At 37.5% G+C, this 26,039-nt stretch overlaps 5 protein-coding genes across 6 annotated transcripts; 1 reads left to right on the forward strand and 4 right to left on the reverse strand.

Annotated features, from left to right (window-relative positions):
• Nucleotides 1-1,619: 1,619 nt before the first annotated feature.
• On the forward strand, nt 1,620-5,140 carry LOC113695102 (acetylajmalan esterase-like). 2 transcript variants are annotated; one of them, XM_027214068.2, is made up of 5 exons: nt 1,620-1,925; nt 2,201-2,413; nt 3,060-3,208; nt 3,367-3,640; nt 4,593-5,140. In XM_027214068.2, the coding sequence occupies exons 1-5, from the start codon at nt 1,628-1,630 to the stop codon at nt 4,805-4,807; spliced, it is 1,149 nt and encodes a 382-aa protein (XP_027069869.1). In that variant the 5' UTR covers nt 1,620-1,627; the 3' UTR covers nt 4,808-5,140. The 2 variants fall into 2 exon arrangements, 1 of the variants encoding a protein (XP_027069869.1); XR_011816922.1 differs by lacking the exons at nt 1,620-1,925; nt 4,593-5,140 and having other exon boundaries at nt 1,961-3,208; nt 3,367-3,421; nt 3,516-4,186.
• A 263-nt stretch (nt 5,141-5,403) lies between these two features.
• LOC113695101 (glutamate receptor 2.8) lies at nt 5,404-9,682 on the reverse strand. Its single transcript, XM_027214066.2, has 5 exons — nt 9,391-9,682; nt 7,492-8,816; nt 7,065-7,380; nt 6,523-6,911; nt 5,404-5,988 (listed from the first exon to the last, which is right to left on the reverse strand). The coding sequence occupies exons 1-5, from the start codon at nt 9,680-9,682 to the stop codon at nt 5,404-5,406; spliced, it is 2,907 nt and encodes a 968-aa protein (XP_027069867.1).
• A 4,803-nt stretch (nt 9,683-14,485) lies between these two features.
• Nucleotides 14,486-15,929, reverse strand: LOC113694651 (glutamate receptor 2.5-like). Its single transcript, XM_027213507.2, has 2 exons — nt 15,548-15,929; nt 14,486-15,315 (listed from the first exon to the last, which is right to left on the reverse strand). The coding sequence occupies exons 1-2, from the start codon at nt 15,866-15,868 to the stop codon at nt 14,815-14,817; spliced, it is 822 nt and encodes a 273-aa protein (XP_027069308.2). The 5' UTR covers nt 15,869-15,929; the 3' UTR covers nt 14,486-14,814.
• A 1,170-nt stretch (nt 15,930-17,099) lies between these two features.
• LOC140009724 (glutamate receptor 2.8-like) lies at nt 17,100-18,801 on the reverse strand. The gene is made up of 3 exons (XM_072056003.1): nt 18,464-18,801; nt 17,956-18,059; nt 17,100-17,803 (listed from the first exon to the last, which is right to left on the reverse strand). The coding sequence occupies exons 1-3, from the start codon at nt 18,799-18,801 to the stop codon at nt 17,100-17,102; spliced, it is 1,146 nt and encodes a 381-aa protein (XP_071912104.1).
• Nucleotides 18,802-20,705: 1,904 nt separating this feature from the next.
• LOC113695438 (glutamate receptor 2.2-like) lies at nt 20,706-25,467 on the reverse strand. Its single transcript, XM_027214536.2, has 5 exons — nt 24,613-25,467; nt 22,832-24,150; nt 22,378-22,690; nt 21,817-22,205; nt 20,706-21,583 (listed from the first exon to the last, which is right to left on the reverse strand). The coding sequence occupies exons 1-5, from the start codon at nt 24,899-24,901 to the stop codon at nt 21,035-21,037; spliced, it is 2,859 nt and encodes a 952-aa protein (XP_027070337.1). The 5' UTR covers nt 24,902-25,467; the 3' UTR covers nt 20,706-21,034.
• Between the last annotated feature and the right edge of the window lie 572 nt (nt 25,468-26,039).

A 26,039-nucleotide genomic window follows, 5' to 3' on the forward strand; every position in this document is an offset into this window, starting at 1 on the left:
TATCACATCATAAAAAGTACTATAGTAATTATTTCAAATAATAATATTCTATCCAAACAAACCCGCAGCCACGGAGTATTTGGACGCAAACCAGGAAGAGCAGTAGGTGGGGACTAGGGAGGCAGAGAGATGGCTGATAGGGTGGCTTTTATTGTAGACTGTCACCGTTTGCCCCTAATCCATTGCAGGTTTGTTGCCCATTTACGCAAAGGGTTTAAATATGATGAATCCACTACTGGCAGGGTGGTGGCGGAATCTAGATGTAAACAGTGCAATGTTTGCCTATACATTTTTCTGTTGGTGGTTATATATTTAATTTAGAAAATCCTATTTTAAAGTATATACGATTTATATGATAGCACTTACATCGCGTTTTTAAAATCATCTTTTCTAATTTTTTTTTTTAACAGGAAGGGATAAGGTGAATTTTAATTCACGAAAACTCAACTTTATTCGCTAAACCGAAACTTCTCGATAGTTTTTAAAATTAATTTTTTGTAGGTAAACTCATTTATTTAAAATGTAGTGTGCACATTGTCGTCGTGATCAATTTGAATTACCAATTGTTAATACTCTTTATCTCCTCATCCCAGCCCCATTTATAAAAAATTAACCACCACCATTACAGCTTCTGACATTTTTTTTCCCCTTAAAATAGAACTGGACTATATGCATTTTGTGCGGATGAATACTACTACATCCTAACAATCAACTCCATTGGCATGAATCAAGAAAAGGTCATTACAAATATTGCAAGTCAATGTCTGAAATTTTTTTGAGTAGACTCAATGGCCGTATACAGATAGACTTCAGAAAAACAATCGAGTAGTATTACTTAAACCAAAATAATACGTGCATGTAGTCCAGGTTTACATAACAAAATCCAGATCACAAAAATTGAAGACTGTGTGTTGTAAGCTATATGCTGCTGTGCCGCAAAAATGACAATAACTGCTTATGCCTATCAGCCTATGCATGGCAACTTGTGTTCGTAACTATATACCTATTTTTGTACACTTTACTCGTAAAACTAACTACCAGCAAATATCATAAATTGTCACCAAACTATTTAAAATCTTCTCAATTGGCCACTGAACTTTGTTATTTAGTCAAAATGATCATCCAACTAATTAGAACATACATTTGTGACCCAAATGTATATGTTATCATTAGTTGAGTTGAGTGGGTAAAAGTGAAAGTTCTTGTTAGTTGAGGAACCAAACATTTGCTTTCTTATTAGTTAAGCTTTGGCTAAACAAAAAGTTTAGAGTAGTGACCAAAAAAAAAAAAAAATTCTAAATAGTTTAGTGACTAGTTTTATTATGTACTCGATATTTATTTCCAACAAAAAAAAAAAAAAACAAACAAACAAATGCCAACTTGAATATGTATTGTTACAGTTTCGTCATCTGTTTGTTGCACAAGTGGAATAGGGATGGCTAACCTCTCGGGCTGGTGTATGCTCGAATCAATGTGAGGTGGCATTTCGGTCCCAAGCTCAGTAAGGAAGTCAAAAATGGCACGCCAAAACGATTAAGATCCCTCCTTTGGGTGCAACTATCTAGCTAAACTATAAAATACGTTACGATTCAAGAATTGCCATAACATCAGAAAAGCAAATTCGGGCATGCAACTGAAACAACAGATAGGAATTAGAAGCAGCATGGCCCCCGGTTTCACTTTCTTCTACTCATCTCTGTTGACTGGTTTATACATCTTAGTTGCTGCAAATGCAAGCCGGGGCAATTTTCTGTGTCCTTTCGACTCTTTATACCAGTTTGGAGATTCAATTTCAGACACTGGCAACCTAATCCGGGTACCAGGTGTTGGTCCTACCCTTCCAGCCGCCCGTTTCCCCTATGGACAAACTATTGGCAGACCCACTGGTCGATGGTCCGATGGCCTCCTCATTATAGATTTTACTGGTATCTTTGCTAATTTTGGCAACCCCTCTACCCAAAATTTATCACTACAATACTATTCAGTCACTGGTTATAAATCAGTTGTCACATTGTCTCAGATTCTTATTGCCTGCTTGAAAGTTTATATGTTCCCCGTACCAAATTAATATCCGTCTGTAGCTGTTCATTTGCATTTCTTAGTGAACACTTTAGCTAGCATGCAACAGCAAATAACTGATATGGATCTTCCTCTCTCTGCCTCTTTTTTTTTGTTGGCCTGTGGAAAATCCTGGCTGCAGCTATGGATCTTCACCTACCCCTGCTTAATCCCTACCTGGACAGAAATGCATCCTTCAACAATGGCGTCAACTTTGCAGTGGCTGGAAGCACAGCTCTGGACTTTGTTTTCTTCACGGCACGAGGAATCGTGGTTCCAATCGTTACATCACCCCTCGGCGTCCAAGTTAATTCGTTTAAACAATACCTCAGCTCTATATGTTCCTCACCAACAGGTTTTTCTTTCCCTTTTCTCTTTTAATAAGGTAAAAACTCGTGCACGGTTGGGGCTCCTACAATCGCAGTTCTGACTGTAGGATACAAATAACGGTGAGGATGAACTAGATTTGAAATTTGAGTGGATAAGTTGATCGTAGGACATAATTTTCAAGGAGTATCAATATATATTTGTTCTATTTTTATATATTACAGAGTTAATGCTGATATTTTTGTGCTATTGTCTACACATCAACTGTATGGATGTCTACATTGCACTATACAATTAAAAGACTGGAGATCATAGAAGCTCCGGTTCCCACATGCATACGTAAAATGAGTCGAACTCCAGATTACTGCCCTCAAATGTTCCTTGCCGACCAACATTTTATTAACTCTAAATATGTAATGTAGGCATACGACTATACATTTTTATCATCAAAGCGTCAATCTTTTGACATATTTACATTAATTGTATACATTAAAAGTTAATCTTTGTGCGCTGTATATATTATCTGGTACGTGTAAAACTTGAACTTTAAATTCGAATTAAATTAGTTGTCATATATTCAGACTCTGTAGTATGTAAATGATGACTAAGAGTATAGAAGATTAATGCATACATTATTTGTAATGATTTTAAACTGTCTTACATAAAAATATCAGAATGTTCGACAAAGCTTAGGCAGTCTCTTTTCTGGGTGGGTGAGATTGGAGGCAATGATATCAACTATGCGTTCACACAAGGCAAATCCCTTCAAGAGATTCGAACTTACATCCCATCCATAACTCAAGCAATCATTAATAACACAAGAGTAAGTTTTTTTTTTTTTTTTTTTCCTTTTAACACAAGAGTAAGTTAATTAATTAGCTACAACCTTACAAATACTCTCATGACACAAATGAAAGAAGTTCTCGTATATGTACATGACAAGATCTATTATTCATCTCTATCTATTGATATCTGATGCAGCAAATTATCCAGCTAGGCGCAAAACGTATAGTGGTTCCTGGAAATTTTCCACTTGGTTGCATCCCCGTCGCTTTAAACTTTGTTTCCAATGCTAGTTCTCTGGAGTTTGACGAATTTGGGTGCTCAAGAAGTTTCAATGATCTTGCTAGGTATCAAAACAGTTATCTACAAACTGCTTTGAACTCGCTCAGGAAGGAATTTCCAGATGCTGTCATAGTCTATGCGGACTTTTACGGCTCTTTTCGATCGGTTCTCACTCGGGCACGCTTTCTTGGTGAAACACCCCACTGCTGCTCTCTAATTCTTTTCAGATCTTTTCTACATAGTTCTGAATTTCTCTTAATCTTGGTGATTCTGGGGGGCAGCAAACATGCATCACTAGAAATTGCACTACAAGAATAGTTCACTATTACCATATTTAGCATGTGGGAAAAAAAATTAGCGTATACGTTTGCATTAATCATTTAAATGCACACGTAATCTACATTTATCCGGAATAAAATTAAATTATACAGCTAATTATCAAATATTGTGTAGTAGTCCAGGACGTCTACAACTCATGTAGTTGTCCAATGAGTTAAGCTTTTTTTGGGGGGTTGGAGGTGTTAATTGCACTTTACACCCTTAAACTATTCATTTATAGCACTTTGCCCCCTAAACTATCAATTGCAGGACCATGATACCTCAAAAAAAAATTTATTTTTTTGGCACTACTTTGACATAGATCAAATTTTACTATTCTTTCATGTGTATAAAACCAGAAAGAAGCCTTTATCTTTTGAATAACGTAAGTTACCACCTTCTCAGACAACAACTAGACAAGAATATTTTTTTTCTTATGAGTTTAATTCCTATTTATTTTATATTAAGAGATAAATATCAAATCAAGATAAAAAAAAAAAAAAAGAAAACTGTACTTGAAGGGCCGTCTTTGACAAAGCGAATCAACTAAGGAGTTTATTGTCTTTTTGATTGTGAAGTCTTGCCAAATTCCAGCATAAATTTGGTTATTGAACTATTTATATTCTGTACATCAAATTGAAAAGTTTGAGGCTTTACATCGTTACACTTCATAGCGTAGTGGGCAAATTGCTAATGGCTAATAGTTTCGGGGTGCAAATTACAACTAACCCATTATGTTAAGCAGCTTTTTCTATATTACTAATTTGACTTATTGGTGTCAGTCATCTGATGGAAATTCCCCTCCCTTGCATATATTGCTGAAGGTTTTGACGCTGGATCGCTACTGCAAGCTTGCTGTGGAATTGGAGGACCATACAACTATGACATGAACAGAGCGTGTGGATCTCCAGGAGTACCCGTTTGCCCAAACCCACGACGATTTATCCACTGGGACGGCCTCCATCTCACGCAGGAGGCTTACCGTCGCATCTCGGAATTCCTCATTCCTGACATACTCTCAAGAATTCAGTGCTTTTAGACATTGATTTGCTTTGTTCAATTTCAGCCAAGATCTTAGATTGGCAAAGAAATAATTGCAACTTGTGTTTTCCCCAATTGTACGCTGCTGAAAGATTGACTTAGTGTAGCATTCTAGCTATATATGGCGAAATTCAGCCAAGAGAACTGCAATCAATAGCTGAAGCTCGTATAATTAAGCGACCTAATACATTTAGCAGCATCTATCTCCTGTTCATGCTCATCCTGGATTATTTACAGCATCAAAGGTTGTCATCTGGGATGCTAAGGTGAATGTTAGATTGCTCATTTGTGACAAAAATTGTGTTGAAACATCAGTGTTTTCAGGGTCACATTGCTGAACTTCATGAATGGAATTTCCTTGATTCCGTTCATTAGTTCGACTATGTCTTGCCATATTAGTAATTTGGTTTCTGAGATTAGTTCACACATTTTCATCACGCTGAACCAGTTAAGATGAAACAGAATACAACTTTTAGGCTACAAAAATGGTGATTTAGAATTTGTAATTTGTTACACCATTATGGCCTAATTACATCCACAATCTTCCGACATCTGCGTAATGTAACTAAAATCATTATATCCAAGTTGTCTAACTCAAGCATTTTCACTACTGCTTGACTCAGGTTGCTGCATGTTGCTTGATTCAGATAGCTGAATTTCACTGGTACCAGCTGAAGCAGCATTCTCGTTTGTCCTGTTGGATTCATGAACTTCACCTTGTCTCGCTGAAATATCTGCAACATCAACTTCAGCTTCGCGAACTTCCCCAGGTCCATGTGACACATTTCTGTTGTTCTCCTCTGATTCATTAGCCTCTTCACTGGGTGAATCTCCTGTGGCATCTCTGTAGCTTAACGAGTGAACTCTTGATTCTTTGCCACTAGAATTCAGAAATCTTGAACATCTGTGGCAACAATTCGATATCATGGCAGTGAATCTTTGTCCAATAGAGGTCTTAGAGCAGAATAATGCAATCATGGCAGCTGAGAGTATGATTATGAAGAGGCCTCCAAAATTATAAGCTGTAAGACTAGGGCTCTCTTGACTGATTGAATCTTGATCAGCAGGATATCCCGGTCCAAAATTTTTTTGCTCAATCACATTCATGGTTGCACCTTGTGTTACATTAAGGATTGCTCTTGAGAAGTAACTAACCAGTGGTGAGCCCATAGGGAATGCCTAAATGAAAGTAGATTTATTTAGGCATTGTGAAATACTAATGCACCATAAATGTTTACTGCAGAATTCCGTCTTTCCAAAGACAATAAATATGAATTCATGCTAAAGAACTATTGACTGTACATTCGTCAAAGATTCTGTCAAACTATTTAGTGATATAGCGATTGCGAAGTCCTAAGACTTCGACATTGAATCTGTGATATCAATGAAGAGCACAAGTCCTCTATTGCAGGTTCTCTCTCTTTTTTTCTTAAAATTTTCCTAGCCTGAATAAAAAACTTCGAGCATTTGTGGCAGTATATAAATGTTTATTTCAAGGTAGTTGATGTTGCAATAAACTGATCTCCAACTGAAGTGCTTATATGTCAACTCAAGTCTGTCAAAATTCATGCAAACTCTAATACTTCAACAAGGATTTAGGCATTAACTCTCCTTAAGTACGGAAGCCATGTAACATCAGTTTTATGGAAATTTTAATGTTTCTGACATACCAAGTGAGAATGGCTATAGAAAGTTGAGAAAGAAAAAACTCACAAAACCAAAGCCATCCGTTTTGTGTGTTGGCCCTACAATTCTGTACTCCGAACCATATCTGTTAATCAGGAGCTTCATGTAAGGGATCTCGCCATAGATGGCGTCAATGCCGCCTTTTTTGCCACCTCGACACATAGCATCATGGTATTCCTCAATGGTTGAGTAACTCCTCAACTTTGAGGCATCCAAGTGGAGCTCATTAATCAAAAATTCATGAACAAAAGAAGCATGTTGGTAACCGACATAATAGTCCTTAGAAAAAGCAAAATTCAGCTGATCAACTGTGAAAATTGCTGATAGTTTAGCTGTATAGCTCTGCATCAATATGTATGCCACGAATAGCCATACAACCAAGACAAACATTGACCATTTGTTTGCCACCATATTCCCTGTCAACAGTAAGATACATCTGGTGAATTAAGTACCGTGCTGTTGGCTAAAAAAGAGGTAATTATCTTGATCCTGTTCTATTCGTTTAGGAGTGCAAGGTTAACGGGAAAGGCTATAAAGTACTAAGAAATTATGACAGGAATTTTACATACTCTCAGGGAAGGCAAGAGCTGCAATAGGGAACCAAAAGAATAACCCAAATGGCTGTTCATTCGGTGTCAAAGAGCCAGTATTAGTGTTGTTTCTCTGATGCTCCAACATTCTGACAACAAATCCTATGAAAATGCAGGCCAAGACTATAGTCAGCCATAGGTCCCATCTTAAAGGCTTCAGGAATGTCCACATGTCTATGTTCTTTTTGTTTTTCACAACCATAACAACTCCAGATTCAGTATATGGGAGGGTAAAATCGATGAATGTGGATCGATTTGCCAAAATTGTTACATCTCCAACCACAAAATCATAAGTCTTCCTTATTCAAGAGAAACGAAAAGATGTGTCAGTAGATGCCAATCTACATAAACAGAAAAATTATAGAAGCATAGTATAAAGAAAACATATGTACGAGACAAGACAGACCTTGTCAAGTATTTTGTGAAGCATGTGATCATAGCTCCCGTTAAGGTCTCTACTCGTGTTCAGATAAGGAATAAACTCATATTCAAGCTTGAAAGGTAACAGCTTCAAAGAAGCAAGAAATACATCTATAGACAACCCACTGAAATTGAATTGATTTGTCACAGGATCTTTTTGTATATTTGTGAACTCAGTGAATTCACTTTTCTTTGGAACCCCAACTTTAATCTTTCCAGTAGTGGGAATAGCCCAACCCTTGGGGGTTACTAGTGTATCTCCAGGCCACATAATAGCTCTAAGTTCTTTTGTGGAGGTTGAGTATGTTGACTCACCTGTTGAAGCTAATTTGCTGGATATTCCTCCATCAGGACTCCAGTAACCAACTGTCCTATATCCTGTTCCAATCAAATTAATTATCTCAAAGGCTGAGGTCTGTAGTTGCCCATCAACCAACTTGAATTCTCCACACAGGCCTGTAAATTTGGTATACAAGAGTTCTGCCAATATCCTACTGCCAAACTGAGAGATTGTTATATTTGAAATATCACTTCTGTTATCTCCTTGACTTGACTCCAGCAAATCAGAACCAGGGGAGAGACTTCTTTCGATGGCCAATGCAAGGGCCCAAACTGTGTCATATGCCCACAGACCATAGACATTTAACTCCATTATTTCACTTTGAGGTTTCCTCAAGAGTGCATTTCTCTTCCACTTTGCCCTGAAATTGTCCAGGTTCTTGGACTTGGGTACATGAGGCCTCAACCCCAAAACACCTTCCATCGAAGAAGTATCCACAGAAGTTAAAGAGTTGGACAAACTATCGGTAATGAGCCAGGCATATCCTTCACTCATCATTCCGGCTTTTCTTGCAAGGTCAAAGAGCCTGTTCCCAAGTAAAATATTCATGTGCACCAGGAATACCCTGGTTTGTTTTGTCATCAGCTTGCTGAGTTCTTTTGTAATATAAACGTCCTCAGCTGATGTGGATATTGCACTTATGTATGAGAGCTGAATATCAACTTCTTGGAATGCTTTATTTAGCTTAGAAACGAATAGATTTCCATCCTCAGTGTCCTCGTATAGAATAACTACTTCATGCCACTCAAATCCTTGGCAAATGGCCGTGAGACTTTTGACTTGGTACAAGTCATCTGGAGTTGTCCGAACAAAGTAAGGGCTCGGTGAACGAGAAAAAGCACGGTTTTTCGCTGTGAAGGAAATAACAGGTACATGAGCCCTTGCTCCAAGTTCTACAACAAACGTAGCTTCCTTTGACCATTCCGGCCCCAGGACACCATGCACTTCTTGATTCTTCAGCATTTCTAGAACTGCATTGTATTCACACAAAGCAGAAGCCATATATAAGGTCATTAATTCATGTCCATGCCAATTCTAAACCTGATTTGCGTAGTTTGAAATATAAGACCTCTGTTCAAATGAAAGAAACCATGAGGTTTAAGTAAGTTTAAGCTAGTATAATTTGGATTCATGCAGCACTTTTGCTTCCGACTCAAGGACAATTGCAGTCATAGTGAAAATAAAACTGAATGGTGGTAAAACAAGTTCTTTCAATAGAAATAACGGACACCATTATGGTGTTTGGAACTAGAAGTGTGCCGCAGACACCAAAATAGCACTAAGTCAATCAGAATACATGTTGCAGGAATCATTTGAAAAGTAAATGTTAATCTTGTCACGACTTTATGCACAACTTCTGCATTCTTTGGCCTTACTAGTAAGTATCATTAGGAGACATAGACTTCCTCTAGAAACTTTATAATCAATGAGGAACATGGTAAGCAAGAAAGAACATGTTATTGAAGATAACTGTAATATGACTTTCAAGTAATCAGCAACGACGTCAAAGAGACATTTCATAATTGGAATGGACATAAATTTCACCTGCAGAAGCCACGTCTAGCTCCTCCTCAGCACTCGCAGTGTGGAGAAATAGCCTTGTTTTGTAATTTGAATGAATTGAATAGAAGTCTGACAGTGCCATGGACATGCATAAATCTATCATGGTGCCCATGGGTGAATTTAAATCAAGAACTGCACCAATGTTGATGGAGGAATAAGTTGACCGGGCAGTTGCATGGATTTCACTACTTGCAGCAACTGATTGGGCTCTAAACATGAGGGAGAGCAAAGTGAACAAGAAGAACATATGATGGTCGTTCTTGATACTTTGCATTTCTGACTCCCCTGAACAGTACTAGTAAGTATGCCCTTTATATTGAGCTTTGCGGGGGAATTTAGATATGTGCAAAAAGTCAGCTATTGATGCTTAGTTACAGGTCCTTTTAATTGCCGCGGTCTCCCTATAACACTTTATTAGGAGAAAGGCAAAATGTGGGGCGCTTCAGAAATAAAATTAAGTATTATCAACCACACGCGAGCGCAAAGGGATTGAAGACTGTGAGGCACAAATGGGAAATTTTAAGGTCAACATACATCAGAAACTTATCTCTGCCCCGTTTGGATTGCATTTTTCTGGATATTTTTGTAGAAAAATTACTGTAGCGATTTGATATATGTGAGGTAAAAAAGTAATAGGGAAATGTGTTCACGAAAAACGTAACAATTTTTCAGAGGAAAATCGCAATCCAAAATGTCAAACTATGTTAGAAGACTTTGTTAAAGAATTAGATAGTGTTTTGAGTCTTGAAATTACTTGAACTAGTCATTTCAGTAGTATCACACATTAGTAATTTACAATTACTGGTGCACATTGAAGTGGACAGGAAATCTTGAATATGAACATGTCAAAAATCCAAAGACGTTTCGAGGAAATGATTTAGATCAGAAGCATGATTCGTAAGCGCTAAGTAAAGCTATAGCTGCAAATAAGTAGAACCAGATTCCTTCTAGCTTTAAAACATAACTCAACCTTTGAGGCCCCATCTTTTACCTCAACTTGATGGTGGAAATGCGGTCAAATCTTGAATCAAGATGTAAGTGATCTAAATCATCTGTTTTGTTATCTAAATCCGCAATCAAAAAACTTGCATTATGTTCTTTTATCTTCTGATTAAAAGCGCACATGAATAAAGATGTTTATATCTGCTCGCAATATCTTAAAGATAGGACAAATTAAGTGTTGAAAATCCTACGGATACGATTCTTGGCAAGACCATTGCATTCACCACACCTCAATTTCTCAGAAATTTCCAGCTCCCTCCGTCCTTATAACCACCTAGTTAACGCATTGAAACACAAATATGACCCATCGCCCCTGTTAGAAATTTCTCTTCTTTTACTCTTGCGTGAGAATTGGCTTAATATTTCAATTGTCTTCTCGTTCACAATCAAATATCTTGTTCTTGCTTGCCCCTTTTTCCTTGTCTTTCTTGTCTTTACTTCAAAACAAATACTACTCCAAAATGGTGGCCATTGAGCCATTGGCTGATGACAGCTACTATACTAATCCAGGTCAACTAACTAAATACGTTAGAATGTTCTGTTTGCACATATTGTCCATTACTACATTATTTGATAGACACTCCTGTACTTGTAATTTTGCATTTAACTGGTTGGCAACATGCTTTAAGCTCGAAGAATGTCAAAATCGATGGCTTCAACTCTCGTGCTCCCATCAAGGTAGTTGAGTTAATCTCTTACTAAAAAAAACACAAAGAAATTTTCACTAGAAAGGCGCAGATTTGTATTTAATTTTTAATTTCTCGATTCAACTAATGAACACAAAATTCCTCATTCAAACTTTAACAGCATCTTAGCAGGACAAGAAAGCCCTTAAATTCCAATATTACTGGTCTTTTCAGCTGTCACATTCTTCGTCCAAGCCATAAACCGGTCCTACAATCTTGTTGCTTTCAACACATAGAAGGGCCGAAAAAATTAGGTAAACTAACCCATTCGTTTGTATAAAGTATTATTTGAAATAAATATTATAATATTTTTTATGATGTGATGTATGTAAAATAAAAAGATGATTAAAAATATAAAAAAATATATTTATAATACAAGCAAAATATTATTAATTGATTATTCAAGCCGTGCATTGATTCGGTCCAACAATCCTAAGTCGACGACCCCTGACTTTACAACTATCAAATGTCAACGGCCATGTGTGCCCGTGACGCTTTGTCAAGTGTGTGTAGCCAAAAATCAAGTTGGGCTGATTATTAATTACTCATGTCAGATGCAGACAAAAAGATTCCCAAACTTAATTATTCTAGCTCTTTTTTTTTTTGTTTTGTGTTTCCCCCCGCCGCGGCGCCGGGGGGGGGGGGGGGGAGGAGGATTCTTTAATTAGCTATTCCAGTTCTAAAACAGTCTCAAGTTCAGCACAAGTCAAAAGAAACTAATTGGAAAAGTTTAAGAATGAAAAGAGGATTTGAATGAGTGTTTATTGTTAAATATGGCAATTTGATCCTCTTACTCGTCTTCTCCTCGTTTGATTTTTTGTGTATTGTCCCTTCATTCCGTTAGGTCAAACAACAAAAATTGACAGAAGGATCAAAAACTTATGCAGCAAATTGTTAAAGGGCTTAAGTATTGATACTAGTATAATTTAGGTGCCAAAAATGTATAAAAGTAATAGTTTAGGGACTGATTGGACAATTTACTCTAGAATTAATTATTGCGCAGCTGAAAAGGAAAAAAAAAAAAAAAAGGGACAAGCAAATCGGTTTCGTAGGGACTCAGGAAGGAAGCTATCTCCTATAGGTGGCTTGTGTGCATGTCCAGATATGCAGGACTGAATTTAGATACTTACTAGGGAAATTTTTTTTTTTTTGGGGGGTAGAAATGCTAGAAAAAAGTTGGAATCTACTTGTTTACTTTGTGTCGATGATGCTGCGCATTTTCTGATTCAGATACATCGTATCGACTAAGTCGTTCTTGTCACTGTTCCATTAACATTTTTGCTGCATGAAGATATTGAATATGTACAGAACTTAAACTTTTGATAATTTTAGTTGTGGGTGCTCTTTAATTTATTGCTGCCGTCTCTCTGCAGAACTTTAAAAGGAGAGACAGAGAGTTTCCATGTTGGATGCCTTCTGATTTGAATATACCATAAGCTTTAATCAAAGAGAGAAAGAGAAACTTCGTGGAGCCAAGAAGATAGCTTTAGAAAATGAAAAACTTGATCAGTAAGATAGGAAGATACTATCAGTGACGGTTGACGCTAAATACATAAAGACCACGCCAAAATCCATTGTTAGTATCCAAAATAGTTGAAAGAAGAAAAGATTAATTTCAGGTATATATATATATATATATATCCACATTCTACAGATTTGAACTGGCTTAAAACAATACATTAGTCTCTTCTAATCTAATAGTGAATGGCGGCATATCTTGGCTCTTGGTCCAGAGTTTGACAGGAAAGTCAAATTTTTACGTTCTTAAAACCTCAACTTCCTGAGTCATTTCCTGGAAAAGATCCATGCTAATGTACAAAAGAAAAAAAAAATTGTTTACAGTGGCTGAAATTGTATAACAATAGTCATGTTGTACCTTTAGAATACAAGAACGTCGGCCACTTCAGGGCTGAGCTTCTAGAATTCTATGGTATGTCGTTTTAGGGTAGCATGTTCGTCGGCAACAGAATAGCGTTCCTGTTGCTTAGGAATTGCTTTGAATTTGTTCGATTCCCAAACATAAATTTCTCCCAAACCCTTTTAGTCTTAATATTGCTTGTGTTTGTATGATAGCAGAAAGTTCACGCAACTGGGAAATCTTCTCGTTAATTAGATGGCATGCATGCAAGTGGTAGATGAGTGAAAATTAATGATTGATTCCTAGTCAATGTAGAAATCATTCGATGTGAGTATTTGCCAAGTGTTTGATTACATTGTAAATTTCCTAACTGTTAACGCTAATAAAACAGGATTGATAGCCATGAAAATTAACACTGAAAGTAACGGAGTAGTAGGTGATTTGATAGCGTTTAGTCATTTGAGTTCAATAAGTGTGTCTCATAAATTATATTTTACTCCATCTCGGGGTATATTAATAATTTGATAAGCATTTTTCAACTCAGCTACACCGCATTTAAATTTTTTGTTACACCATTTTCCAATCCAATTACACCAAAAGCCAAACTTGGTCGAAAATGGAACTTGTGAGGCCCCCATCCGCGTAGTTTCAGTTTCAAGCCTTTCCGAATGAGTTAATCTTGACAAGATCCAATACTTTATTCATCAGCGAATACAATTCAGAACGAAAAGTCTTTGCATTGGATCTTTCTATATATAATTCACACACAATCTCCTATTCACACAGAGCAGGTTCATTTGTTGTTTATGATATAGTACAATAAGATACTATTTCAATTGTTGGCTAGCAACCAAGATTGGCACAAAATTGACGATAAGTGTCGTGGGATCAGGCCAACCACATCCAAACACAACTTATTTGGCCTTCCTCCTCATTTTCTGAATCGTACATACACTTGTATATATTAAAAAGGAAGTCGCAAAATTCTTGTTATCGTGTCTTGCTAAAAAGTAGTAAAAACAACACGGTGTTTTATAAGGGGTCCATGACAATTCTGGCATGAAGCTATTTTGGCCAAAAGCAAGCAACAGGTAATTGTGCTATAAAGTTCATATTCATATTGTTAACTGGAAATCAAAATCGCCCATCCATCCAGGGCCAGGTCTCGTGTGCACTGATAGCAAAATTAATCTCAACATCAGTTTCAAAGTTCCATTTCGTCGTAACCTTTGGCCCTTTCAGTGATCAGATAGGTTTTTTAGCGATCACAAGTGCGAAAGCATGATAAAGTAAAGGGTGGCGGTAGGGTTAGTTTGGAGTACGTTAAATGAGTGAGTTTAATTGTATAAATGTAAGATACAACTTTCAGGAGAACAGAATTTACTTTGCTTTTGTTCATTATTACCTTATAGTTTGTACCTCTTATTGTTTTAGTCTGAACAGTAAGTTGTCCCAAAGCATATTATATTTCACACACTATGGTACTGGAGAATTACCGAAGGCCCCAGATCCTTCTTGTGTAGGCCTGAAATAAAGAATATACTTCTTTGGATGATGACACAGGAGATAAGAGGGGAGCTAAATTGGTACAAGTTGTCTTGTTTGCCGGAGTTTAAAAAGAGAAAGGAGGAGGAGAAGAAAACGGAACAAACAACTGTCTAAATTCTCTCAACTTTTGCACTTCCAGAGCTAGAGTACACGGGAAAAAATGTCACCAAGTAAAGGGGGGGAAAAACGGTACTCTTGTTTATAATGATGCTGAGATTTTTTTTAAGAAAAATTTTTTTAAGAACATCTTCAGCTTTCGACTAAGACTGATACATTCTTGTTGGTCCAGCTGATGCACTGACATAGTTCAATTCAGATGTTCATGTTTGTGTGGGTGGATTCGGGAACTTCAACTTCTCTCGCTGAAACATCTTCACTGCTGCTCTCAAGTACCTCAACTTCCTCTGGTCTGTCAGACGTATTTGTTTTGCTCTCCTGAATTTCATTAGCTTCTTCACTGGAGGACTCACCTGTGGCATCTGTATCACTTACTGAATGAACACTTGATTCTTTGCCTCTAAAAATTGGAAAACTGCAACAACATCTTTGACCATAATGTGATGCCGTAGTAGTAAATCTCTGTCCAACTGAGGTCTCTGAGCAGAATAGTGAAAATATGGCTGCTGAACAGATGATTATGAAGAGGCCTCCAAAATTATATGCAGTAAGATTTGGATTGTCTCGATCAATTGAATCAGAGGGATATCCAGGTCCAAGGTTTTTCTGCTCAATTATAGTCATGTTGGGACCTTGGGTTATGTTAAGGATTGCCCTTGAGAAATAACTAACCAGCGGAGAACCAATTGGGAAAGCCTAAATTCAGAAGAACAATGTAATTCCATGTCAACTAAATGGTATCATATACATAACTCACACAATGGCATAAAGAATGCTTGTGTTTAGAAGTTTTAGATATTCAGCAAGAAATTAGATGTGTGATCACTTAAATGGAGCCAATGGTATCAGAAATAGGGCATTTCCAAGACCTCTGGATTAGCATAAGCAAAAGGGGTCATACATAGAAATAGAGGACAAGGAAACTCACGAAACCAAAGCCTTGTGTTTTGTATGTTCGCCCTGCCATCCTGTACTCAGAACCATATCTGTTCAGGAAAAGCTTCATGTAAGGGGACTCAACAACAATGGCATCAATACCACCCTTCCTGCTACCTCGAGACATAGCATCATGATAGTCCTCGAATCTTCTGTAGCTCCTCAACTTTGACTCGTTCAGGTGCAGTTCAATAATCAAAAAATCTCTGGTGAAAGAACCATGCTGATGACCGACATAATACTCCTCCGAAAATGAAAATTCCAACTGATCAACAGTGAAAATTGACGATAATTTCGCTGTGTAACTTTGCATCAATATGAATGCCACAAATAGCCATACAACTAACACAAACCTTGACCAGTTGTTAGAAACCATATTCCCTGTCAACAACACAATATATGGTCTGGTGATTAAAGCATTTAAGAATTGGTTCATCATCTATTTGTTTATAGAAGTGTAAGGGAAAGCAAAAAGCTTGGAAAGAATTTAGTTGTATTGGAAGATCGTCTTACTTTCAGGAAATGCAAGAGCTGCAATAGGAAAAACGAACAAGCCAACTTGTTGCCCGCGGGGCATTGAAGAGCCAGCATCAGTGCTGTTTCTTTCACACTCCATTATTCTGAGAACAACTTCTATGAAGATACATGCCACAATGATGGCCAGCCAAAGATCCCACCTTAAAGGCTTTAAGAAAATCCACATATCTATGCTCATTTTGTTTTTGACAACCATAACAACTCCTGATTCAGTATATGGGAGGGTAAAATCAACAAATGCAGCTCGATCAGCCAGAATTGTTATGTCTCCCACCACAAAATCATATGTCTGCCTTATCAAAGAAATGGAGGAATGTTTCAGATTGTTTCCAATGTTATTCCTAACCAAAAACAATATAAAAATCACTGTTTAAACACTGGATATTATACGCATGAACCACACAAACCTGATCAAGTATCTTATGAAGCAGATCAGTGTAACTCCCATTACGATGTCCACTTGCATTCATAAAAGGCACAAACTCATAATCGAGCTTGAAAGGTAATAGCTGCAATGAAGCAATGAACACATCTATAGAAAATCCACTTACTTGAGGCTGATTTGTTAAAGGATCTACTTGTACTTTCACAAATTCAGTGAAACCTTCTTTCTTAGGTACCCCAACTTTAAGTTTTCCACTTGAAGGAATAGCCCAACCTCTTGGTGGTACTAATGTATCTCCTGGCCACATAATTGTTTTGAGTTCTTTTGCGGAAGTTGACCGTAATATTTTGGAAATTCCTCTACTTGGAGTCCAGTATCCAACTGTCCTATCTCCTGTTCCAATCATATTGAATATCTCAAATGCTAAAGGTTTCAGTTCACCATCAACCAGTTCGAATTTCCCACTCAGGCCTGAGAATTTTGTATGGGAGAGTTCAGTCAAAAGCTTCTGGCCAATCTTGGAGATACCTAAATTGGAAATCTCACGTTCATTTTCTCCATGGCTTAGCTGTAGGAGATTAGAGCTCACAGGCAGAAGTTTTTCAATTGCCATTGCTAAGGCTCAGACTGTGTCATATGCCCACAAACCATAGATATTTAGATCCGTCACTGGAATTTCAGGTTTCATCAATAATGCATTCTTTGTCCACCTTTCTTGGAAATCCTTGAGCTTCTTGGACTTAGGTACACAATGCCTTATGCCCAATACACCTTCCAAAGAAGAAGAATCCTCAGAATTTAGGAAGTTGGAGAAACTATCAGTAATGAGCCAGGCATACCCTTCTGTCATCATTCCAGCTTTTCTTGCAAGGTTAAAAAGCCTATATCCGAGTAATGTATTCATGTGCACCAGGAATACCCTGGTTTGCATGGCCATCAATTTTTTTAGTTCTTTTGTAATGTAAACATCATCAGCCGATGTAGAGACAGCACTCGAGTATCCTACACGAATATCAACTTCTTGGAATTCTTTATTTAGCTTAGACATGAATACATTTCCATGGCGATTGTCTTCATAGATAACGACTATGTTATGCCATCCAAATTGTTGGCAAATGGCCGCGAGACCTTTGACTTGGTATAAGTCATCTGGAGACATTCGAACAAAGTAAGAGCTCTTAGTATGGGAAAAGCCTTGGCCCTCTGCAGTAAAGGATATAACAGGCACATGAGCCCTTGCTCCAAGTTCTACAACAAATGCAGATTCAGTCAACGACTCTGGCACCAAAACACCATGCACTTCCTCATTCTTCAGCAATTCTAGAACTGCAATTAATTCACAAACAGAAATTCTAAAGCTGCATTTTATTCACAAAAAATGGGTTTCTATCTATACGTTTAGTAAACACTATTCTAAAATTGGATTTCATACTTTGAATAGATTGTTGATTATGTTCAATCAAGGGTAGAAAACAAACCTCTGATATTCTTTGTCTGTTTACCTATCTTTTGTTTTTGCACTTCATCACCAGTTTTAGAAGAAAACAAACCAATTTGTGACATTACATCCATCAACTGTGTCCTGAAATTGCTGTGAAAACCAATTATAAATATGATCTAAATTCTGCCTAATGAATGAGCTTCCTACATGAAGAGAACTCTAGAAAGATAGCTGGCATGGACACCATGACCGACATAGCAAGTCAAGTAAAAGCCGCATTGAAATGATTATCCATAACGACTATATTACAGAAAATTTGAAATAAAATGCAAAAAGGATTTGGGACAGGATTTGCATCTTTTTTAGTTAGTGGCATACTATCTTTAAAATGGACAAGACTTCACGATTTTAAAAAACTTGCTTAATTTGTCTTCTGAGGGTCAATATAGCTTGAGTCAGTTACTTCCCACCTCACTGGTGGAAACGAAACAAATAGTAAGCAAGCAACATCTTTTAACAAGCTAAGTAAGAAATCTTTTATTAACCTGAAAGATTCAACCGCTGGCAATAATTCAAAATTCAAAGAAAATGAACTAGTACCACCTGCAGACGCCACTCCAAACTCCCCCTTGGCATTCTTGCGGTGGAGAGATAACCTTGTTTGATAATTTGAATGAACTGAATAGAAGTCTGAATGTGCCATCGACAAGCACAAGTCTAACATGGCTCCCATGGGTGAATCCAAATCAAGAACTACACCAATGCGGATGGAAGAATAAGTTGATGACAGTCCAGTTTCATCCGTATCATTACTCGAATCAACTAGAGACGTGAGGGAAAGCAAGAAAACAAGGGCAAACAAAAGAAGGCTTTTAATAGCCATTGCTGGAAGCATCTTAAAGGAATGCATGCTCTGAGCTATTAAAAGGATTCTGAAGAGAAACTTCATGGCAGCAAAAGAGGGCAAGGGAAGACTTGAGTAGCAAGATAAGCAGAAAATATCTCAAGATTGAAGCTATTTATATAGCGAGGGACAATGTCAAATCAAAAACCAGTGTTCTACTGTTAACTAAACTGGAAAGGAATTCAACAATGTGTGGAAACTCTAAAGCTTGAAATGGTCATTGAAGTTGTACATGAAGGTGACAGGAAAGGATAAATATGTCTATGGTTAAAACTTATGCTCAAGGGGGATTTCCAGGAAACACCCAGCCAAGAAGTATATTTACTACTCAGTACCGTATCAAAGAGGGAGCTAGGTAGCTAGACAATGAAAAGGTAAAACGATTTAACAATACAGCCAAGGTTATTTGAGCTTTTAGAATAAAATAACACCCAAATCAGTGTGAACCGTAGTAAATGATTCAAGTAGTGTTTTTGGAGACATTCTGCAATACTATATCTGTTTTTTATTAGCATCCAAAATGTCTAGGCATTACATTGGAAGTATCAGTGTTCATACTCTATCTGTGGAGAATATTCCCAACTCGATCTCCTTTGGCCTAGTTCATGGACTAACTCTTGATACATAGAAGATTCTCCTTCTCCTCGTTCTTCTTTATATTAGACAGATCCAAAACTTAGGTTCTCCTGCACAATCCGACATCTCCATCTCCTAGTGAAGTTTCTTTTATGTATTCCTTGTCTTTCCGCTTTTGTTACCAATGGTAGCATGAGTGCAATTGGCGGATGATTAGTAATCAAACTAGCTAAGAGCAGAATAGCCGGATCATTTGCAAGTCCATCATAGAAATCCCGTTTAACCATTCAAAGAACCTTGATTTTATGAATATACTAATGAGCATTGTAACCATTATTAATCCAACCTTTTCTGCAGTTGGCACAGACATGTTAGTAATTAATTTCTTGCATATTGTGGTATTTGTTACCACCATTCAAAAGAATTTCTCCCATTGTTAGTCTTGTAAAACTAGAATAACAACAAAATCATCGAAGGCAACAATGGCATTTTTAATGGCCGAGCTCTGGACTGTTGTGGACTAAATAAATCACCAAAGTTTGACTTAACGGAATAAGGTAGTTTGTCACAATCCTTTACTTAAAAGTGGATGTCATGCCCCATCAACCTTCTTGTATCTTTCCATGTATATCACGAATTGACTAGCCAAATTTTTTTTCTTAATCTAAATGCTAAGAGTCTCTATTAAGCAAAATGTACTTTTGCGTGAAAACTGAGAAGTCTAAAATCTTGGAGTTAACCTGGCCACCAAAACCAAGCTCAAGATTTGGCTTGCTCCCATAAACCATAGGCCTCTTTCTTCATGACACTGAAGACGAACAATCTTCCAGCTTCCACAATGATGTATTCTTGACATGGTTGATGGAGAGGAAGAGAATCCAAGACTAGAGAGATGGAGGAGGAGGAAGGGGGGGGGGGGTGGAAGATGTTGAAGAAAGGAAAAAAGTTAAAAACAAAGTGGGTGCTTCAAGGGCGTGACTTACATCGGACAGGTGAACTGGCGCCTTCAGGTTTCAGTGGAAGAAGCCGTCGTCACATTACATGGTTGAGTATAACGCCTTTTAGTGAGTACTTTGTGAGACCCCAATTTCGGAGTCCGTACATCCTGACAAATCTGAAAATTTACCTGTGTACCAATAGGTGCACTTCTACATTCCTTTAAAGAAGGATGCCCCAACCTTAGCGTGATTATTTGGTATTAAAGGAACAGCATCCATGTTTTTGACAAAAAAAATGCTTGGACGCTTTCCTAGATCATATGTGAATCAGTATGGATTTCCTGCATAGAATAGGGAAAAAAGGAAAGACTAAATAAAGTAAATTTACAACTAGAAGCTGGAATATGAATCAACTTAATCTACAATATGTTCCTGTTGTTAAACATATAATCGAACCCAAATAAACAAAAAATAAAAAATCATGTAGATCCCCTCATCGATTCACAGACAGGCGAACCAAAGCTTAGTAACTAGCTAAAATAAAAATCGATGAACCATAAGGAATAGCTTCATGCAACATGTTCAGCCCTCTAAGTTGTGACTTGAATAACTTTTTTGCTCAAAAAGCACCAAAGAAGCCCGAGACAAACATTCAGATTATATCCTACTTGCTGAAGTTTTTACATGCTTCTAGTACTTCATGAACTGATCTGTCTTGCAGAAACAGCAATGTCTCTTTGCTCAGACTCAGTTTCATTTGCTTGACCATCTGTAGCTGAAATGTCCGCATTTCTTTGCTCAGATTCACGGGCAGGTGCGCCTGGTCCAGACGAATCATCTAAATTTAGCCTATCAGAGTCATCAGGCCCTTGTTCCTTTTCACTGGATGAATCTCCACAGCGATCAGGATTGGCTGTCGAGTTAACTTTTGGTTCGTTCCCCCTGAATGATAGGAAAACGGAACATCTGTGGTGATAGTACCTGACCCTTTCAGTCAGCTTTTGACCAACTGAGGTCTCAGAGCAGAACAATGCAAATAACAGAGCTGAGGCTACTAGAATAAAAAGTCCTCCAAAATCAAAAGTTGTTAAACTCGGGCTTTGCTTGTTGACTGAATCACTTTGATTAAAAGGCGAATACTTAGGTCCAAAATTCCTTTGCTCAATTGCATTCATATTTTCATCTTCTGTCACTGATAGGATTGCTCTTGAGAAGTTAACAACTAGTGGAGACTTCAAAGGGAACGCCTGGAGAAACATTGTATGATATTTTCAAGTATAAATATAGAAGTTGTCGTACAGAAATAAAGAAACACATGTCAATGCACACAATTCCAATTTCTCAAGCAATAAAATCTGTATATAAAAGTTCACATCTTATATTGTACAAATGCTTCTGAGCATGTGACTGTGTTGAAGCGTGCTCATATACTGTCCTATTATACCTGGATGGAACACACAAAGAGGGAGGGAGAACTTACAAAGCCAAATCCATCTGTCCTGAATGTAGTGCCTACTATTTTATAGTCGGAGTCGTATCGATCAAGAAACAGCTTCATATAAGGGATTTCATCAAAGATGGCATCAATTCCTCCATTTTCGCTCCCCTTATTCATGGCATAATGATATTCCTCAATAGTTGAGTATTCCTTGATCTTTGACTCATTAACATGGAGACGATCTACCAAGAAATCTTTCGTAAAGCTGCCTTTTTGGATGCCGATGTAATAGTCATTTGAAAATCTGAAATCTAGCTGATCTACTGTGAAAATTGCTGATAGATTTGCGGTGTAGCTCTGCATCATGATATAAGCCATTAACAACCACACTACCAACACAAACCTCGACCAGTGGCTGGCAACCATGTTTTCTGTCGGCAGCAGAACAGATAATATTACTTGAGTTGATTGCTCAATACTTACTATTCATTTATATGTAGAAGATAGGAAAATACTAATCTCTGCAACTTCTACAACATTTATACTGGTCAAGGAACAACACATATAGAAAATTCATTAGAAAACGTGTCAAGGAGAACTTACTTTCAGGGAAAGCAAGAATAGAAATTGGAAACCAAAAGAGAAATCCAAATTTCTGATTATTTGTTTCAGCAGAATCAGACTTCTCATTTTCTCTATGCTCCAAAAGCCTGAGTACTATCCCAATGAAAATGCAGGTGCTGATAATCGTCAGCCAAAGATCCCACCTAAAAGGTTTTACAAAACTCCACATGTCTTTCCCCTTTTTATTTTTTACCACCAAAACAGTTCCTGATTCAGAGTATGGCAATGTAAAGTCAACATATCCTGCTCGGTCAGCCAAAATCGTTATGTCTCCCACAGCTATATCAAAAGCCTGTTGCAGCGTCAAAAGAAAGAGAAAGCAATATCAGATTGATGCTACACTGGTTCTCTGTAAGTCTATCACCAAGCAAACAGTTCTTAAAAGCAAAGAGAAAATCTAGAAACAAACACGCAGAAATGAGAAGAAACCAACCTTGCCTACATTGTGAAGAAGATCATTGTAAGTTCCATTACCGAATCCACTTTCATTTGTAAAAGGGATGATCTCACAATCAACACTAAAATTCAGCTGCGCCATTACAGCACGGAATATATCTAGTGAATAACCAGTGATCTTAGTCTGGTTTGGAAGATTGTCTGGAACATTGACAAATTCAGTGAAACCATATTTCTTGGGGACCCCTACTCTTAATTTCTGAATAGCCACTCCTTTTGGCTGTTTTACTGAATCTCCAGGCCATATAATGGTCTTTAGTTCCTTTATGGAAGTTGAATATGATTGTCTAGTGCTTGAAGACAATTTTGGCATAATTCCTTGATCAGGTGTCCAGTAACCAATCGTTTTATCCCCTGTTTCAAACACATTGAATATCTCCAAGGATGAAGCCTTCAGCTGCCCATCAATTAAGTAGAACTCTCCAGTCAAGCCTTGAAATGTTATGGTCTGGAGTTCTCTTAAAAGTTTTGGGCCAATTTGAGAGATTTGTACACCGAACATGTCACTTCCACTCTTGCTGTTGTTGATATCCAAGAAGACAGGGTTTACTGGTCCAATAGTTTCTACTGCCATTGCCAGTGCCCAAACCGTATCATATGCCCACAAACCATACACATTTAGCTCTCTCCCTGTACTTTCAGGTTTCATCAGAAGCATATTCTTTTTCCACCTATTTCTGAAATTGTCTAGATTCTTTGTCTTAGGTACATGAGTCCTTAGACCTAAAACACCTTCCATGCATTCAATGGCAGCAGAATCTATAGAGTTCAAGGAGTTGCCTAAGCTATCAGTGACAAGCCAGGCATATCCTTCACTCATCATGTCCGCCTTTTTGGCAAGAAGAAATAGCCTAGACCCAAGTACAGCATTCATATGCACTAAGAAGACCCTAGTTTGCATTTTCTTCAATTTTTTCAGTTCGTTCATGATGTGACGGTCTTCAGCTAATTTTGAGATGGCAACCGCGTGTGCAAGCTGGATATCAGCATCTTGGAATGCTTTATTCAGCATAGACAGAAACCGAGTAGCATAATTAGTATCTTGATACAAAACGACTGCTTCATGCCATTCAAATCCTTGGCAGATGGAAGCAAAAGCTTTTGCTTGGTCTAAGTCATTTGGTGCAGGTCGAATGAAGTAAGGGCTTGGTGTATAGGAAAGAGAACCGCCTCTATCAGTAAAGGATATTACAGGGACATGAGCTTTCCCTCCAAGTTCCGTTACTAATTTACCTTCTGTCCATGTTTGAGGCCCTAGAATACTATGCACTTCTTCATTCTTTATCAGTTCAAGGACTGCATTGCATTTGAAGAAAACAAAAAATTAGTCATCGTGATCTTAATTTCTTGGCCATAATAGTATTTTACCTTTTTATTGATACTAACTTTGATCTAAATAGCCACCCCTGCCATTATCATCTTTTTCACACTTTTCAGTTGTAGTGTTATCGATAAATTTCACACTTACAATAATTTTGACCATGACATTGAAGATGCCATTTCAAAATACTTAAATCAGCAAATAAATATGTTACAAGGGGACATTAGATTTGACTTTTTGATTATCAGCATCAGAAAGGACCTTCAATGCATATTCTTCTACCTTAAGCAGTATATTACAGCAGTAAATAAAGAAAAGAAGGATATATGACAGAAAGATGATACAGACCACAATTTACTTTGCATGTGCTAAATGGAGAGTTCTAGCGGAAATGATGAAACAGCAAGTTTTAAAAACGAAATGCACATAGATAAAACCTGCAGATGTCATATGGAAATCATTGTGAGCATATTTCCTGTGGATATCCAGTCTTGTTCGATAATCTGCATGCGTGGCATAGAAATCCCAATGTGCCATTGAAATACATACATCTATCATGGCCCCCATGAAAGAATTGGAATCAAGAACAGCACCAATGCGGACCGAGTAATGCGTTGGTGCTACTGTTCCATTTGACCCATCTCCAGCTGCAGCAGCAGCGCCCATTTTGCACGCAAGGTAGAAAAGGAAGCAAGCTACAGAAACAAACCCTTGAAATCTAATCATTGTGAATTTGTAATTCCTCTTAAGTCCTAACACGGTAGGCTATTCTGAACTCCTGGCCAGTTTGATAGCTGTTTCTCTTTTGATCTAGGTATCTGATACCAAAATGTATTAGCCCTGTAAAGGATAATGGTTTACCTAATAGTAGCTATATTTATTTGAAGAACTTTGACTTTGAAAGATTGTATACTTTTCCTTGAGGAAGAATGACTGAGTGAAATAGTCATGGATTACATGGATCTAGCTATGAGAAGTTTGAGTAGTCCAACTTGACTGCAAGAAGCAAATGAGAGCAGCACAATGACGAAGCTACTTAGAAACTGATTGCTTAGCAAACACAAAGTTGCTTAGAACATTCAGAGAGTCAGGTCAGGACCTGGGAAAGTAAATTGGTCAGATAAATTGCTAACATGAATCAAGAACAAGTTAATTTAAAGGGACGGATAAATGCTTTATATAAAATCTTGAATTCTTGGAAATCACTAGCCAAGAGATATCTCAAGTTGTCGAGAAGCCCTTGATCTAGTGACTAAGGTTGAAAATCTTGGGATTTTAGAAATTAGAGGCCTTAGATTCAATTCCCCTCTCCTCCCACCTCGCTTCTTAAATCCGCGCAATAATACGTCCCACCAATCAAATTTTGCACAGTAACACGCAACCTTGCTAGAAGAGTTGCTATATAAGATATTTTCTCTATCTTTCTGTGGAAATTCACCATAGAATTAATTGAGGTTGAGAGATGATATTGAAGTAAATTATGAAGGATGCCACGATCTTCAAATAGTAAATTCATTCATTCGGACTAAGTGATAAGACAGGGTATCAAAGTTGACTCTAGTGATTGTATCCAAAATTTTGTTCCGGACGCCACGCGACAAAAAATAAAAAATAAAAAATAATCTCAATATCAAGTCTCCCGTAGTTCTGCGGGTACAGTTCTGCAGGTGGATACCTAATAATTAGCAGCCGACGACAGAAGCAAAAAGTTAAACACCTGCTTGCAGTTGACTTAATAATCTTGCTTCTTGTCAACTTTGATTTCCTGGGTAAAAGTGCAGCAGCTAAGCGAGTAATGGAAAAGAAACTTTCAATATAAGTAACTAATGGTAGTGTGTGTTTTATGTACAGTTACCTTCTTTTT

Source organism: Coffea arabica, chromosome 6e, assembly GCF_036785885.1.
Source record: "Coffea arabica cultivar ET-39 chromosome 6e, Coffea Arabica ET-39 HiFi, whole genome shotgun sequence".
Classification (NCBI taxonomy): domain Eukaryota; kingdom Viridiplantae; phylum Streptophyta; class Magnoliopsida; order Gentianales; family Rubiaceae; genus Coffea; species Coffea arabica.